Source organism: Cyrtonyx montezumae, unplaced genomic scaffold (genome assembly GCF_038088225.1).
Source record: "Cyrtonyx montezumae isolate F1298 unplaced genomic scaffold, pur_monq_1.0 scaffold_13, whole genome shotgun sequence".
NCBI classification, from domain to species: Eukaryota; Metazoa; Chordata; class Aves; order Galliformes; family Odontophoridae; genus Cyrtonyx; species Cyrtonyx montezumae.
In genome coordinates, this window is record NW_027071859.1 from 6,468,975 (window position 1) to 6,487,343 (window position 18,369).

General features: G+C 38.1%; 1 protein-coding gene across 1 annotated transcript; it reads left to right on the plus strand.

Moving 5' to 3' along the window:
* Positions 1 to 2,493: 2,493 nt before the first annotated feature.
* WDCP (WD repeat and coiled coil containing) lies at positions 2,494 to 16,233 on the plus strand. The gene is made up of 3 exons (XM_065731128.1): positions 2,494 to 4,416; positions 12,295 to 12,415; positions 16,067 to 16,233. The coding sequence occupies exons 1-3, from the start codon at positions 2,494 to 2,496 to the stop codon at positions 16,231 to 16,233; spliced, it is 2,211 nt and encodes a 736-aa protein (XP_065587200.1).
* The last annotated feature ends 2,136 nt before the right edge of the window (positions 16,234 to 18,369 follow it).

Sequence of the window (18,369 nt, forward strand, 5' to 3'; positions counted from 1 at the left end):
CTCCCACTCAAAAACCCACAAAATAAACCATGGGAGGAAATTTTCCTTTTGATCCTCAAATACTTCGCCAGTGGAGCCTGAGGTTCAAACTTGACTGCTAGAGAGTAAGCCCTGTGGTGAGTCCAAACCCTGCAGCTTTCGAGGAACACAAAGCTTTAGAGATTTACCAAAAGGTGTCATCAAACTTTTCAAAGGTTCTGTGTCCCCCATAAGCCTGGCTCCTCTTGGCCTCATCTTGAATTCACTGAATTTGTGTTACAAAGGTTCTCCATGAGCCCACTTCTCTGAATCTCCTTTGCTGTAATTGAACACTGTAACTTTATATCTGCCAAGTCCTCTTACTGATTGGCTTCAAATTTTCTGGAAAAGTTCCAACACAGGATATAAAGATGTACTATGGTAGGAAGCAGGAGATGAGCTGCCTTCATGATGTCCAGGTGGCTTTTGGAGATCTCCAAGGAGGAGATCCCCAGTCTTCCTCATGAGTAGCCTGTGATCTCAAGGTGTCGACATAGCTGGCAAAACACACATCATCCCTTGTGGAACCCCTTCCGAGCACTTCAGTCATGCTACTGCAGAAGTTCCTGCATCAAATCCACATTTTAGTTTGCTGAAATCCAGCTGCAACATAGTTTTTAAAATGATATTTAAGGCACCATTCAGGATGTTGATAAGGTGGCTGTGCTAAAGAACAGCTTTATCAGTCTCAGTAATATACATTCAGATGACAGCTAAGTAGCTCAATGGCCTTATTTCAAACCAAAACAAAAATATCTTGTTCAGGCTCTGCAAATTTGTGGAGCTGCTGGGATCATATTTTAATGTAATCTACTCATTATAACTACAACTGATAAAAAGCTACTGCTATATAGGAAAGATTAATCCTGCTGCCACTCTGGGGAAATGAATAGTCAGAACTCCTAGTGAGACAGGGATGGCAGTCTGGCATCTGAAGCATGGCCTGGGCATCTATGTCAACAACTGGTACGGTAAAAGCATTAAAAAATACGCTTTCACTATGAGCACAAACAGGGACCAAAAACTTAGAAGTCTTGCATAAAAAGTGTTCTTCTTACCTGCGTCTAAGTGCCCACCTGAGCAATCTGATGTAGGGAGCTGCTTTGGCAGCAGGGTTGGACGTGATGATCTTCGGAGGTCCCTTCCAACTCCTGCAATTCTGTGATTCTGTATTTAGCTTTTTACCCTTTTTAAAAAATATTTTAAAAATATTTTTTGATATTTTTTACCTATTCCAGTCAACACTGTTGGCTTGTCCTTCAGGAAGATAAAATATTCTGATTTTGAATGAAATGTTCAAGAAATAATCTACAAAATGAAATGACTTTAAATGAGAATATAGCATGATTACTGTATGTAAATCTGGGAGATCCTCAGTGGTACCCACCACCGTTGGTAAAAGCACCTTGAAATAAAACAATTCTTCCAGCAGTGATCCAACAAGAAATCTCCTTTTGATAGATAGTATTATAAAAATATATAAAGCATATATAAAGATTATTATATAATATGTGAAGTTATTTGCAGGCAATATTGGTGGTAGGTGGATGGTTAGAGTAAATGATCTTAGAAGTCTTTTCCCCACCTTAATGATTCTATGATTCTAGAGTTCCACCAAAGATACAGAATGCAATAGTTGTTCTAAACCTCTAGCTGTAGTTATTACACCAATCAGCTGAAAACCTTCTTTGCCCAGCTATAATTTATTCATATTAGTCAGAAATCAGTGTTTCTTTGCAGCTACAAAATTCGACCCAGTAAAATGAACATTAATCAGATGTCTTCTTTGAGAATATTTGACTTTTAATTTTTTTCCACCTTCCTTCATCTTCCTATAATTACTAGCAGAACAGAATATAATTCTTTTACCTTCATTTCATTGTCACTTACAGCTATGAGGTCTTATATCTCTGAAACATACTGTCCACTTGAGATTGCAATCTGCTTTGCGCAGTTCTCGGATATATTTAAATCTTCTTTTACCCTTCAAAGGCTGGTTGAAAGAAGTGTTAGGTCATTATTGCAGGCTGTAGCTTAATGCTTAGGTTTAACAGTATATGATCTCTCTCCACTGTTCACCAAAGACCTTCATTCACTGAAGGTCAAGGTATTAGAATGCTATTTTTAAAGACACACCCAGCAGTAAAGAGTTAAAAATAGACTCCTACAAAAATGTCCAGTAATTGGTTAAACCTTGTTAGGCATCACATGAAGATGATAACTCCTCCCAGGAAAAGACATAGCAAAAGCAGCTTTGACGTGGATTTATACTTAGAAGAGCAGCTGCAGGCTTACTGGGAAGGAGTTCACAAGACAGGCTCTTCGACAACCAGCATAAAAGGAAAAAAACAAAACAGCTTCATTCTGCAGAGGAAGGGAAGGAAATAAACATTTTTTTCCTCATTGTGATCTGCAAATGAATTCCATGGATCCTCATCTTTGGAACAATCACCAATAGAAAGAGAGCCTAAAACTATGGAGCTGGGAAAGGCAAAACTGTTGAGAACTGGCCTCAATGCTTTATACCAAGCCATCCATCCTGTGCACGGAATTGCCTGGACCGATGGGAAGCAAGTGATACTGACTGCTTTATACTATCATAATGGAGACCTGAAGTTTGGAGACTCAAGTGTTGTCGGTCAGTTTGAACACGTGCATGGGCTTTACTGGGGCCCGTGTTGCTCTACAGAGACCCCAGCTCTGCTTGCTGTTCAGCATAAAAAGCACGTTAGCGTCTGGCGGCTGGGATACAGCACTGCAGAGAAGAACAAGCCCTTGATTTCTCAGACTTGTGAAATCGGTGAGCCGTTCCCGTTGCTTTCTCAGGGCTGTGTGTGGCACCCAAAAAAGGAGGTCTTGGCTGTCCTTACAAAAAGAGATGCTTCAGTCTTGCACACTGTTCGTAGGGATAATACCAGAGTTAAGGCAGATATCAAAAGCAGTGGGCTTATTCACTGTGCTTGCTGGACTAAGGATGGCAATCGCTTAGTAGTTGCTATAGGCAGCGCCCTGCATTCCTATATATGGGATGATGCTCAAAAAACTCTAAATGCCTGCTCCTTTTGTCCAGTCTTTGATGTGGGAGGCTATATCTGTGCAATAGAAGCCACGCTGGATTTCCAAATTGCTGTAGCTACTGAGCTTCCTTTAGACAATATCTGTGGTTTGAACGCAGGCATTACATTTGATATGCCACCTGGTGCTGAAACTAGTTCTTTAACCTCACAGTCTACTACAGCAGTCGGTGATGAGGAATACTCCATGGACCTGAGAAGAAAGTCCACAGATTCCGATAGATCAGGCACTGTCGATTCAGTAGCTTCTTCTTCATCAGGTCCTTTGGATTTAACCCACATCCTCACAAACCACCGTCGGTCTGATCCCAGTCCTCTCATTGCTCTGAAACGGAAAGACTCTGCAGGAATAAATGGTCAGGATTCTTCTTATCTGATCTTGGTGACTTTTGAAAGGAAGGTAACCACCACCAGAAAAGTCAACATCCCAGGTATTCTGGTTCCTGATATAATGGCTTTTGACCTCAGAGCTCAGATTGTGGCAGTAGCCTCTAATACTTCTAACATTATTTTGGTGTATTCAGTAACCTCTTCCTGCATGCCCCATATTCAACAAATTCAGCTGGAAAAAAATGAAAGACCAAAGGGCTTGTGCTTTTTGACAGATAAACTCCTACTGATATTAATTGGGAAGCAAAAGTTCCCTGAGCCAAGTCTTACTCCATCCTCAAGTTCGGACAGGTATGTAATGCGGTTGATGATCAAAGAATTGATGCTGGAAGAAGAGGCTTCAACACTGCCAGACACTAAGCAGCATATGCTTTATAATTTTGTATCATCTGTGAACATACCTGGAAAAAGGAAGTTCTTTGAAAACCTCACCACAGAAGACCAACATCAAAGCAGAGATCTGTTAATACCAAGGAGCACAGTTATTCAATCTCCCAGCGGCAGGAGAAGATTCATTGAAGAAGTGAAGAGCCCTAGTTATGAGCAGAGCTCTACATCAAGTGTTAGTGACTTGGAAGAGAAAAAGCTCCCAGGTGACCCCTCCGTTGCCTTGGAAACTTTGGATGCTGAACCTATGAATCGTTCAGTGGCTCTTCTTGGTTTTGGAACAGCTACCAGGCTTTCCAGCAGACCATCTTCTCCTAAAGTGCAGTTCAATGTAATTGAAGAAACATCAAGTTCTCCTAAAAACAACAATTTGCCAAGTGAAAGAGGAATGAGTCACATATCTAGAAATTTAGAGAGACTTTGTGGCAGTTTCAATGAATTACAACTGAGTCTTTCTGAAATAACAGACTTTGCTAAAAACGGGAGAAGGGTATCTTTAGCCTATCCAAGTTCTCAAGAACCACCAGTCATTCATATCACATACCAGGTAAATTTTTCATCAACTTAAAAACACTGTGATGGGGCACTGATGCTTTAAACTATCTTTTTATTTTATTTTATTTTATTTTAAACAAGAGGATGCAGTTTGATATTTGTCAACTCGTGAGAAACGTAAACTGAGTTTGGTGTATACATCAAGCTCAGTTTAAAATGGCATTATAGTTTATTATTGAAACAATAGGTAAGGATGATGGGGAGGTCTTAGAGAATATTTCACACAGGAGGTCTGTGTCTTTGCACAACTTCTAAGTAAAACCATCTTGCATAGTAGCTGATTTTGAGTGCATCTATCAAATAAGAGAACAGAGTCATGCAGTTAATGATGTACAACAAAGATTTATATGCTAGCTTAGTGTAGAGATGAGCCTATGAGTATACATAATTAGGCATCTCCACGAGAAACCTAATCAATTCAAACCAGAGCTCAAATCCAAAGTTTGAAGGTAGCTAGACTCACAAAGGCTGGAACAATGTAGTGAATCTCAATTTATGGAAAATTCAGATGTGGATGATACAAAGTTGGCTTATTTCTACTTTAACGTCTCACTGCTAATCTTTACACAGCTGGACATAATCAATTTGCAAGTATTATCACTTCAAATTTTCAGAAAAAAATCTGTCACTGTGTAATTATCATTTCATTAAAGAGAGATATGAATGTCAAATCACCATGTTCCTACCCCACCCTTCGTTTGGCAAAATTCCTACTGGCTTCAATAAGAATTTCAACTCGGGAGCATAGGCTGTGCAATTATTTCTTGCTATAATTCTTAGTATTAATAGCAGTAATACTGATATTACACTGATTATAGCTTTGGTCATGCTGATACTGAAGCGTTGCTGCTAAAACTGGGGTTCCTTTCAGGATATTGATGCCAATTGCAAATGGACTCTTATCTATCACAGGATAAGCAGAATTACTTCAGTTAACACATTTACTTCATAGTGATAATACCAAAGTACCTGTTCCTTAAGCAGATCTGACTCACGGCTATATGTCTTCCTATTACTTGAAAGAGTAATACAGACATTTAAACATCCCTCCTTAAATGTTCGTTAAGGGAATCGTGACTCCATTCAAACATATTCATTAGTTCTTAGCAATTGTTTACTTGTCATTTTAGCAGATTCTAGTATGCAAAGTAGACTGTATAAAAGCAAAGCTTTTGATCCAAGTTAGTAACGTAATTTTGATATATTACAGGAATTCTGGTGAAAAAAGTAAGATGCCTTTTGAAAATAATTAAGGATTTTATTTGCCAAAAAGCATTCTTTTCTGTTCTCCAGCATGTTCAAATTAATTCTGTTTTCTTAATATAAATCAACTTATTTATTTTACAAGCAGCTCTAAGTCTTGGATTCGGTCGGATTAACCTTTCCAAAGAGAAGTTCTGGTTGTGACACCTAACATTAACCTAAGATGTGAATTCCTTGTGCACGTGTTGACTTACACATGCAGTAAGAAATAATTTTCCAGTTTTTCTTTTTGGGAATAAAACAAAGATAATAAAACCAGTGTGTCTAAGATACTGCCAGACTAACTACATTTAGAAAAGCAGTCTCTTATTTATCTAAGCAGGTCTAGTACTACATTATAATGACTCAGAAAAAGTGCCACTTCATGGTTTTCCAGAACACACAGCTTTTCTGTTTGAGCCTCACTTTTCATGCCCTGCATAGCTCAGCTCCTCTTCTGAAATCTAACAGGATCGCAAAATGATGCCAAAAGATAATGAAAAATTGATGGCAAAAAGGTCTCCATACAGAGAAGGAAATATTTGCTTCGTAGGCATCTAATAATTTTGTCAGAAAATAGTTGTTTTGATTAGTTTGGATTCAGACATCTGAACCTTGATTCTCCTCCAGCAGTTGATTAGCACTCTGGGAGCTCAGAGAGCAGCTGGGCTGTGGGTTCCAGCCAGGCGCTGTTCACAGTGCAGAGAGTCAGGAAATAGCTTTATTGCCTTATGATATAAATATCAGCCAGTGGAAAACATCCTAAACTTCAGGAACACTGCAGTCCAGTCAATAATATGGCCATTATCTGTCAACTTTCTGTGCCAAGTCCGTGTCTTCTTAGGCATTTCTATAATCCCCAGCACAGCAGAGGCCCAATCTTGACTGAGAAATCTTCTTTGCTATAAAGTATAACGATCAGTACTACATAATCACATTTACACACTACAAACATGAAAGAAAAGTTTAAAACATCATAGAAAAATAAAGCAGCAGTAATTAACAGTCAGTTACGAGCACTGCTGTGCAGAAGCAGCATTGACATACGGAAAGATTCCAATTCTGCTTGGAAAACCCTAACACAAACCAGAATGTATGTTACTTCATAATTCACAATGTCTGCTTAGTAAATAGTCTTCAAAACCTTTGTTTATCCTATTAGTGCTAACCTGCCCATAACTTCTCTGAAGTCATGTGTGTGCAGTACTACCAGAATTTATATGCTTTGTAGCCCACGGCCATAAAAGAAAAACAAGATCACTCACACTTTAGAAATGTCACTGCACTATCACTTGTGTAATAGCGTTCAGCCACCAGAGGTGATTTGATCATTCAACCCTGAAAAGCAAATATTATTGCTCTTTCATCACATACAGACTTGTGATTCAGGCTAGCGTGGGAGGGCAGACAGACAGATGTAATAAGAAGATATTACTTAACAAGAAAAAAAATAAAAAAGAGAATTTATTTCTGTTTCATTTTGCAAAGAAAAAAAAAAAGATACTTTCCTTATCCATTTTCTCATCCATCTCCCAGAAAAGAAACAGCTGCAGAATATTTAAACTAGCCTCATTCAAAAGCTAATTGCAGTGGAAAGAAAGCCAATCTGGATTACAAAATAATGGCATTTAGGCAAACCACTCCAGAAGGAATAAGATGCTTCTTAATCTGAGGAGTGACGGAGAATTCCTACATTTTTCTCACAAGCAGTATTACATCAAAAATCTGTATCAGTGAAATATATTTCATAATTAAACAGGAAACACATTTCAGCAGTTAGTCACCAGGATTTCCCTTCCTTAACTTTGACCAATGATTGTATACAAATCAATTTGTCCTTTTATGATATCTTTCAACAATTCACTACAGGAGATTTTATCGACAAGGTCAGGTATGAAATAAATAACTTTTACGCAGTGCTGGGAGATGAACAGAAGGGGTCCAAACACATCACACTAACATTTTTTTGATACAAATATATGGAGTAGAGATATGGAGGAGGATTGTATAAGGGTGACAGTGAAGTGAGCGAAGACATAAGAAGAAACCAGACTTCAGTGATCAGTTGTAAGAGCATGAACCTCATGAAAAACCAAAGGGCAATTTTGACTTGAGTTGAGCAGTAGAAAGTCATGAAAATGATGGAAGAGGAAGGTGTTCTGACTGCTCCCAGGAGTAAGAACTAGTGACGTCAGACTTTAAAGGAGGAGATTTAGAATGGCCATAAAAGACCTGCAGTAGTCAAGACGAGGTGTGATTAATGCACAGACATTTTGAGCAAAGGTTGAGGAATCTGTAAAGAGCAAATTCTAACAACACTGTTGTGAAAGCTATCAATAGCAGACAAGCAGGGTCTGTACAGACAATGCAACACCTTTTATTAGGCCAGATCATTTTGTTGTCCGACACACAGACTGAAAAGATAAAGGGATATGTAATGTCAAAAATTCAGCCAAGTTTTGGTACTGTGAAAAGAGGGTTAAGATTCAAGTTTTTTCTTCTTTAAAATCACAGTACTCAAAAATCATGGAAGCAGAGGCATGAGGGTGTAAGATGTATCTCAGATAACAAAACACACAAAACATTATTGTAGAACTATTAACAGGGTGGCAAGGGCTCCTGAGAAAGAGAAGTCCTAGCATTGTATCATAAGTGCTGAAGTCCTTCTGAGTGCCAAAAATGCAAACTGCACTGGGATTTAAGCACCCCTGAGCACCTCAGATCTCTTCTAACTTAAACATTTCTCAGGCTTTTACTTCTCTCACAGGTTAATTTGTGTTGCAGTTGGAATGTCCCACATAAGGGCTTGTGGGGATACTGAGAACTCCACCAAAATAAAATCAAGATACTCCAAAAGTGGGCAGGAAAGGGAAACAGTCCAAGCTGACAAACTTAATGGGTGGCACCTGTTGCAATGCTGCACAAAGCTTCCAGACAGGCAGTACTTTGAATATCAGAAATCAGAGTTCTCATTCTGCTTCAGGGCTCTTCCTCAGCCATTCAATTATCTTTCATTGTCTTCTTGGTCGGATCCCTCATGCCTATATGATTTGACAGTTGTCTTGCATCCCACACAGTGAGTGTGTGGGTAAAGCAAGATTGAGCTGACTAATAGCTACTAAGGCTTCACAATTGAAATTTCAGTGAAACACAACCCAAAGAGCTGAAATTGAGGGTGTAATAAAAAGAACACAGAGTTCTGGGCAACTACAGCCCTTCTTCATCTAACAGTGCATAGGTAGGACTGACTAACACGATCCTTTTCCTTTATAACAGAACAGATTATTAACGCAAAGGATATGAAGAATATTTGAAATATCTGTGGTTCAACACAGTACTCAAATTTGTGCCACAGTGAAAATTATTGGCTTGATGGCAGAGAATTGGGATTAAGAAAAATGGAAGATGGTTATGTGCTTTTGCACAGGGGTTGGGTTTGATGATCTCTCAAGGTCTCTTCCAACCCTTGTGATTCTATGGTTAAAAACTGACTGGAAAGGGGATAGTAAATGATTATAGTAATGAAGAAGAAATGGAAAGAAAATGCAAGAAATCTCCTTGTGGATTTTCCCATTATTGATCTTCAGGCTAATCTAGAAGTTTCATTGGTAGCCTGTTGAGATATCCTATTAAAATCTCCTTATGGGCTAACACTGGTAATATTTTCAATAGAGTATAAAGATATCACACCTGTAATTTGAGGACCTTAATATCTAGAGTAATAAAAATGGATTGGAGTGAACTAGTTTGAAGTGCATAGCAGAAATTCCTGTATTAAGAGCAAAAATTTCTGCTGTAAACAGGATACTCACTGGCTGGAAACAGCTGAGAAAGAGAAAGCCTTGCACGTGTTAAGTGAATACAAAACAAGTATCAATCAGGAAGATGGTAAGTGTATGAAAAGAATAAAGGCAGTTTTGGGATACATTGGAGAGGTACATACAGAAAGAAATGCAGTGTGAGGCCTCATCTGGAGTGCAGTTCATATTTCTAGACATCCGTGTGCAAGAAAAACACATTCAAGCTGCATGCAATTACTAACCCAGTGATAGTACAAAACTTTTTTGGTTGGTAGTGTATCATGAAGTACATTACAGTTTCATCGGTCATTGAATTTAAGTTCATGATGGTGATTTTAGCATCCAGGTAATTGTAGACTGTGAGTTGGAAAATAAAAGATAAGTAGAGAGAAGGCTCCGTAGGCAGAACTATCTGGCTGCTCAGTGGGATGCAAAAAAGTTACAAAAGAAGGTTATTTATTGTGCAGTCATACTGTGCACCTAATCCAGGAACCTTTTTTGTTATTATTTTATTTTTGCTTTTACTTTTGAAGTAAATTATTTTCTTCCTATATATACTGGTATTGTAAAACATGAGTTTTGAAAGACAGATTGGCAGCACTGTGACTGGCTGGCTGCAACCCAGAAGATCCTTTGTAGGCTATAAAAAATGATCAAGGGGCAGCCTGACACAGATGAAGGAAAACAATTGTTGAATTGATGGTTTGTTTCTGTTGGATTTGTTGAGGGAGTGTTGGACCTGAGAGACTACAGGAATTTGGCTACAGGAACTTTATCTGAAAGTATCCACTCAAGTATGTGGAAATATATTTGTTTATTCTGTGGTTAATGTGTGCTTAGTACCCCAATAAACTTAAGTTCAGAATGAAACAACCAACAGTAAGGGCTTTTAATATGAAATCTGCAAGTCCTCTGGCTTCTACTGGAGATTAATAGCAGCATTCAAAACAGATACATATTTTAGGAAGTGGATGATTAAATTTAGATTTAACTAGAAAATTGTAGCTGGGTTAAGGCATGAAAATGGCCAATACTAAAGTGAGATTTCATTTTTGCTTCTAACTTTGTCACAAATTACCTGTATGACCTTGAGTAAATCTCTTAATCTTCTGGTGTAATGGTTTGATCGTCTATAAGGAGAATAAAAGCAGCTACTCAGCTCACAAGAAAACACACGTGTGTGAACACATTCCTCACAGAGAAACGTTATCATCACTTAAACCAAACATTAAACAAAAGAAACTAACAAACAAAAGAGGGAAGAAGAAAATATCTTGAGCTGAGAGAATTTGTCAGCAGACAAAAATAAAACGTAAATGTGACCAAGTTTAACATGATGAGAAGAATTACATGACAAAGACAGAACAGCCATTATGACAGCCCCAAAAAACTGCAAAACCACAGGCTAGGATAAAAAAAAGAGATACCATGTAGTTTTGTATATGCAAAAACGTCTTTCAGTTCTAAAAGCCATTAAAATAACCTGCATGGTTAAGCAGAAATCATACTAGAACAAAGTCATCCATGTCCATTCCACTGCTTTCAAGCCAAGGGAGGCACAGCTAGATCATTTTCTGATTATTTTTGACATGAAAAAAAAACCCAACCACTTGGGTACCTGTCTCAGTTGAAGTCCATCTCTTTTTATAATTCATTAACTGAGGCACAAGTCTGAATAAACTCTGGTATTTCAACCTGAAATCGGGAAAATGAAGTATTTGTTAGATATATCAATCCACTTTATGCAGCAATGAAAACCTCTGCACCAGTGAAATACCTGTACAGGCAAATAGCATCTTCAGAATGTAAATGCAATGCACGTGCTCATGCTGAAAGTTCATCCCACTGAGTTTTACTTGTATTTAGGTTCAATAGAATATAAAGCTACAGAATTTGAAGAGATCTAAAAATGATGAAGAAGGTCTGTTATATTGGTGGAAAGCACAGAGAGGAATGATCCAAAAGAAATTGGTGGAACAAAAGTATAGCAAGATTATTTAGAAGCAAATGGCTGACACAAATATTTTTATAATGGCACCGAGTCACTGGAAAAGTTTTAAGATTAATACTGACCTTCAAAAGATAGCAGGAAATTGTAAATGCAAACATGTATTTATTCCATACTAATATGAATGCAGCTAGTCTGTGGTCCTTGCACTCTGTAGTAATCTGAATGACAGAACACAATGGTGTCAGGTCTCAAGACCAGATAAACATCACGAATGCCACATCAACTTATGCCACCTTTATGGTTGAAGTGTATTTTTAGTGAATGTTAGAGCAGCTTGCAGGGAAATAAATCTATATACTCTCTATCAATAAAGCCATATAGTTTCCAAGCTACTTTGTTATGACAGCTTTTCAAAGAGATTGCCTCTATGAAATTCTCTCCGTGCCAGAAATGGGGGATTTTACTGCATGGAATAGCTGAATGGTGACTATCAAGAACACCCACACATACCACTGATACTGAGCAAAGCACTCACTGTGGCAGTGTAAGATTTAAGCAACTTTCTTCTCATTACGATATATTCCCTTCCACTGAATTGACCCTTGAGGCACAAGTACGTGTGGCCTAATACATTAATATCACAGGCTATGCAGTTTTGAACTGTATAAGCATGAAGAGCAAAAACCAAAGAGGCAAACGCCTCTTTACATGGGACTGTAAGATTGAGTCACTGATAAATTGGAGCAATGGCAGAGAAAGAAAAGGTGAAATTATTGAAGAACTGGAAGAAATATGAGTAGAGGAATGGTTAAAAGAACACAGGTAAAATATCTAAGCCTTTAACAAGATCTTTTCTTTTACATATATGCATTTGAAGAAAAATTTTTCAAATGGAGCAGTTACTGAAGAAACAAAAGATGTTCTTCTCTGTGATGGCAAGATCCATTTGAATTTAGTCCAGCAGCTGTTTGACCTGACCATTATTGAAATGAAACATGGTATGTTCTTTTTATTTCTAGTATCTGCTTTCAACTGAGATTTTTAGAGTAAATGAGGTATTTGTGGAAATAGTCCCATACCATAGTAAATGGAGACAGCTAAATTCACTTAAATGCTAAGTAATTGCAGAACTACCCATTACCAGAGTGGTATGTGGGATGCCTCTGCAAAGGAAGGCTGAGGAAAAAAAAGGTCCACTGTGTTATCTGGGAATAGAAATTCTTCCTAATGAAACCTTTTGGAGTTCTGCCCTTTCTATCTTCACAACATGTCCCACACCTGATGAGAAGGAATAAGCTGGGGGAAAATTCATTCTCAGAACGTGACATACTTGTATCATGGAGCATTTGGGATCATTTTAATCTAAGACAAACAAGCTCAGTGTTCCAATTTTCCCATCACACGTTTACCACCACCAGCAATTAACTTACAAATGCAGAAGCCACTAGGGAAAACCTAGCCCCAGACTGGTTGCTGAATTACCTTGTCCCTGTCTGTTCACAGACGCTACTTCCTCAGCAATATACAGATTTTTTTTCTTAACCATTTCTCTATAATACCTCTAATGGCTTTTCTCATTTTAGCCCAGATAGATCATGATCTTGAGGTACAAAGTATTGGCTGTAATTATGATCTGCTTGCATTGTTTCCATATGGAGAGATCCACAAATAACTCATTGTCTTGGCCCTCATCCCCTGACAGGATGAGACACATTGGCTTAATCAGTACACACCGTCTGATGAGAACTGAATTTAGAGTCTTGGTGAGAACAAAATGAAAAAGGGAAGTGATAATACATCGTAATTTTCCAAATGATGACAGTTATCAGTAATGACTGGTGTGTAATAGGCTAATTGATAAGAAGGTTACATGTACACTACAGATCAGGGAAGTGCCTTTCACCTAGACACACTGGGATACTTCACTTTTTCCCTGGCTTTCTGACAGTCGTTCCAGAATATAAGGATACGCAGCTTCTGTATTTTTGTCAGCAATCTCTGTCGACTGTACAGTGCAGAGAAGGCCTATGTAAAACACCTTCACTTGCTGCAGAGTGCCAAACTGTTTCCCAGCAGGCTTCTGTGATAATGCAATGTAGCTAATGGTCTCCTTTGCAGGGCAAGGAGAATATAATTTTTGGCTTCTTGGTTTTGGAAGGAAATACCCATAATGAAAAGAGGTTCTCATGGCCCATTATTCTGTATGAAGATGATAAAATACTGGGATGGAGAACACCTATTTTCAGTTCCATGGGATGGTTGAATATGAAGTTAGTAGAACTCCACTGTACAATCTCCTGAATTCAACTTCAGAACCCTAACATGCCCCTCTGCCCATTCAGTGCACTGCTTTGGTGTTTCAGAAAGCAGATCTGTTGACAGCAAAAAAAGAAAGACTGAATCAAGAATCACTCTGAAGCTCAACATAATTCTAAGGAACTATCAAGTTCTGGGCAGGGGTTGTTAGGTATCTCTTCATTCACTTATGACAAGTAGAGGTTTAAATTCCTAAATCTTTCCTTTGCCACTAGGTTGGAATATTAAATTTGGTGTTTAAAAATGTCACTCCCATCTTTTAATGTTTTACAATTAAAAGGGAGGTAATGAAGAGTGTGCTTATACTGCAATGACAGTCCTTCATTATTTTAACCATGAATATACACTTAAAATTGAATATATTGAAATAAAGAAGCTGATAATTGCAGACCAAATTCATACCCACATCAAAGCAATTAAGATCATAAGAGTTCAAAAAGCAATGAACTTGGCCTCATCATGTGTATGTTAAGTCCAGGAACTGTAATAACATTACCTGTACTAAATATAACCTGCCATATAGAGCCCTGGTATTAGCACACGGAAGTCACTATTTTCTCAAGGTTTTCATGGTAATAACTGCATAACAAAAGGGAAATGTATTCAACACAAGTTTTTCCTACCTTCAATATATATATTATGTGGGTTATGCTTCAAGGCAAGTGTTACCAATCACGCAGAGAAGTTCAAATATTTCAACAGGTGAAAATAAGAAGTCCTAAGAGTATGACAAAAAGAGTATGCTTTATCAATTTGACCACCAATGTAACTACCAGTTTGGACAGCAGAATTTCCACTTCTAGGCCCACTGTTTTCATAATCTGAAGACTGTCCAGAATTAGAAAGAAAGTATTAAGAGCAGAAGATTAAAGATTCGTGATTTGGAATGACAATCTTCTTATGATGTAACAGGTGACATGACAGCGTGGAATAGTGCAGCAGCCTGGAAAGGTGCACTGTTAATGGCATAATGAGGAGAGATTTGCTTTGTCCAATAACATGATTTGTTATGAATGACAAAAACTAAGCCTATATCCCCTATATTTTCTTTTTCCACATTTTTTTAAAAAAGTTTTTTCTCCCCCAGTTAAAAATGTGAACAACAAATGTAACAAGGCTTTCTTTACCTCAAATCCCAGTGAATGTCAGTGCCCAGTGATGACAGGATCATATTCTTTCAGAACAGTGTGACACGAGGGCTCCCACAATGCTTACCAGCTGCTACAGTTTGTTTTCATTTATTTTCTTTCCACTAAGTGCCAAACTGAACAAAAGACAGAATTTTCTGTAACAGCTGCAATACTCAGTCCAGCAGGAATCAGATTAATCACTAGAAAAAAAAATAGCACATATAGCTTCATTTTCAAACTTACTTTCAAAGGAAGGTGAAATCAAAAGGTAGGGGGTTAAATTTTTTCTGTGCAGTATAGAAAGTAAACCTGAATGATTTTGATGTCTTTTTCATATAATACTGTCTCTTCTTTTTTCATTAAAAACCCATTGAAAATATAAATTGAATTTTGTTTAATCTCTATGAAAAGTTTTGATTAATAATTAAAGGACGAAAAATTTTACAGTATCAACTTCTGTAAATCATTGAGATACAACTTCCTTCCATTTGCTATATGAATTTAAAGCATCCTGCACAACTTTGGCTTAGGGCAGGAGAATAAAACCTCTATTTCCCTCTAGAATAAATACTGTACAACCATTTTCTGTACCATTATCTAGAAATAGCTCAGCAGAGAGAGACAAAGATGACAAAGGGCCTGAAGAATCTGTACAAGGAAAGTCCAGGAGACCTGGGTCTGAAGAGAAGATTGAGAGAGGATCTCATCAATGTTCATAAATATCTGAGTTGTGGGAGGGAACTGGGTGAGGCCAGGGTACACTTCAGTGGTGTGAAGTGATAGGAGCAATGGCTAAAAACTTCCAACAAAGACAATTCTGTAATTTTGTGATTCAATGTTTGGGTACAGCAGATCAGCAGATGGGATAAGCACAGGTAGATCAAAGTTGGCATGGAAAGGCTGGCTGAGTTTTGAGAAAACGGAGACACTCATTGTTTTTCAGAGCTGGCAAAGATATGTGTGTTTTTTCAGCTGAAGTTCAATAAGGAACAAAATGCCACAAAACTTAAAGAGCTTTCATTTTGCCTCCCTTTGCACTTACACAAAGGTGTGCTTAGCACAGACTGGCAGGCCTTAATGCCATTAGTGTAATAAGGCTTAGTGTAAAAGGAAGCCCGCTCTGCTCATGTTTTAAACACATCTCTGTACAATTTATATAACCAGAGCACTGCACTCATTTTCTTTTTTGCTTAACTTTTGTAGGCTCATCTTGGATCGTGCTCGCTGCAGACAAGGATGGCTTTGTGCCATTAATGTTCAAAGCAAGGCAGGAGATAATCATAAGGGATGGAACTAGCAGTTCAGAAGTCTGTGGAGGTCACTCCTACAAAAAGGGCAGTTTAATGCAGCCACCAAGCAGAGTGACATAAGTGCTCGCCAAAGAATACCAATGATCTCTTTTTTCACTAAAGCAATACAGAGATGTTCTGTGGTATCAGACACTGAATGACTGAAAAGTTGTCTTCACTACTTTCAATGTATTTTGACTCAAATCAGTGGCACAGTCACACAATAGCTAAGGCCTAGGGTTGACTGGACCCTTACGGTTTCTTGGAAAGATCAGACCTAGACTGGAGTTTACCAGTGCTGTTGTTATTAATGACAGGTGGACTGGAGCAGTGACAAGCCTCTAATTGTGGTCAGGATGTTCTGCAAGAAACAACAGTATGCTGAATATCATGCAGTAAAAACAGCCCAGCCAATATGGGAGTACAGCCTACACAAAAGCTGGAGAAAGTGCAACGGAAGAGCGTTTATATTAAGGAAAACAGCGAAAAGAAAAGAGGAGGGAAAGCACTTTTTGTCCCTATATGGAGCTCCTATGCGTCCCAAGGAAATCTGCAATATTTCCAGAAATGCAGAATTCTAACATGAAAATGTTCATCTACACATACAGCTGCAGATACAGAGAACTCCTGTCACTGTCTCACACAGTATGGAGATTTATACATGCACACAGAAGAGAAAGGAAACAAAACCTGTCAGGTAAATTAAAGATCAATGACCATGAGTGTAAATGTCATTGGGCTAAATGCAGATGTCTGTGCTGAACTTGCCATCCAGGCACCTGTATGATCAGACAAATAAAGGAAAGCACTCCTATCACTGATTATTCATGTCCTTCCGTAGTTTCTAAAACTGATCATGGTGAGCCATCTCTATCAAGTAAGTAATTAAGTGCCTATTCCTTTCCACTGGCTGCAAAGCAAGCTGGCATGACTGCTCTGGAGACAGATTTACATTTATTCAGGTGAACCTCACTCTCAGAGACAAGGGCTAACACAAATACACCTGGGAGCAGTTTCAATTAATTGAAATAAGTAATGTCCTTCTCATGCAAGTGTCTTCCCAGAGACTACCACATTATCATTCTAAAAAGTCTGCAAGCTCAGGTGTGTGATGTAGCTGGGTACACTTGTACTACCAGATTTCTAAATGGTTTAATGTACTTTGAAGAAGCAAAATATATTTGAACAACATCCTCAAGTCTCACAGCAGTATCTTGAGTTTAAAATGCATAGGCCTGTGGCCAAGTAAGCTAAAATTGTAATTAACTAGAAATGATGGAAGGATATATTTTATAGGAGTATTTATAGGAATATTTAGGCTAAAATAAAGGGAGAACTAAAGGAAATTTTTTTGGACAAGGATACTGAAACACAAAATATGCGTTAAATGGAACAGACCTGCACTACGAACATACAAAATTGAACAAAAACAGAGCCTAGCCTGTCAGGTTGGTAACACACCAACACACTTCCATCTGTACTCCATAGTTTCTTTGAGTTCACGATCATAGAGTCATAGAATCACCAAGGTTGGAAATGACCTACAAGATCATCCAGTCCAACCGTCGATGATATGCATTATCCCAAAGGATTCCTTGTTGTTGGAGGAATGCTCATGTTCCCCCTTTTGTTATCTTCCTGCCTTAGTGCCATCACAGCAACCAAAGGGGGAAATCTTAACTGTTAAGATTGACAAGTATGTGCATCAAAGCTGCCTCAGAACGTATAATCATCATTAGACATTTCATGGTCATGCCACACTACCATTTTAATTGTTTATGTACTAATTTTCTAGGAAATGATCTGAATGTTGAGATCAGGAATGAAAAGAGTTTCTGTGCCAGAACGGCTATCAAAGTTTGGTTTGGTTCACTGGAGATAAAAGGAGGCCAACACACTTTCAGATGACAGAACAATTAGTTTCAGGGAATAGGTGACTGTTACATTCAAAACTTAGTTCTGTGATGTTTAACAAACATTTTTTTATTTGCTATTATCTGGGGACATTCTTTTCCCTTGCTGTATGATTCATGGACCTATGTAGGAACAAATCTGTCTGAAGGCACTGTTGTTACCCAGCACAATTAGTCTGGAAACAAATGAAGACCCAAGTTCTCATTTGAGGGTGTGTCCTAGAGTTAGGACATTTAGGATTGTATGGGATGGTTTATGAAACATGTTCTTTACAATTAATTAAAAATTAATAGTATGAAAAAA

Excerpts from the sequence above, each read along its gene's own strand:
- WDCP (XM_065731128.1), top strand. The coding sequence starts at position 2,494 with ATGGAGCTGGGAAAGGCAAAACTGTTGAGAACTGGCCTCAATGCTTTA. Across the intron at positions 4,417-12,294 it reads TCATTCATATCACATACCAG|AAAAATTTTTCAAATGGAGC; the intron begins GTAAATTTTTCA and ends ATGCATTTGAAG. Across the intron at positions 12,416-16,066 it reads CATTATTGAAATGAAACATG|GCTCATCTTGGATCGTGCTC; the intron begins GTATGTTCTTTT and ends TAACTTTTGTAG.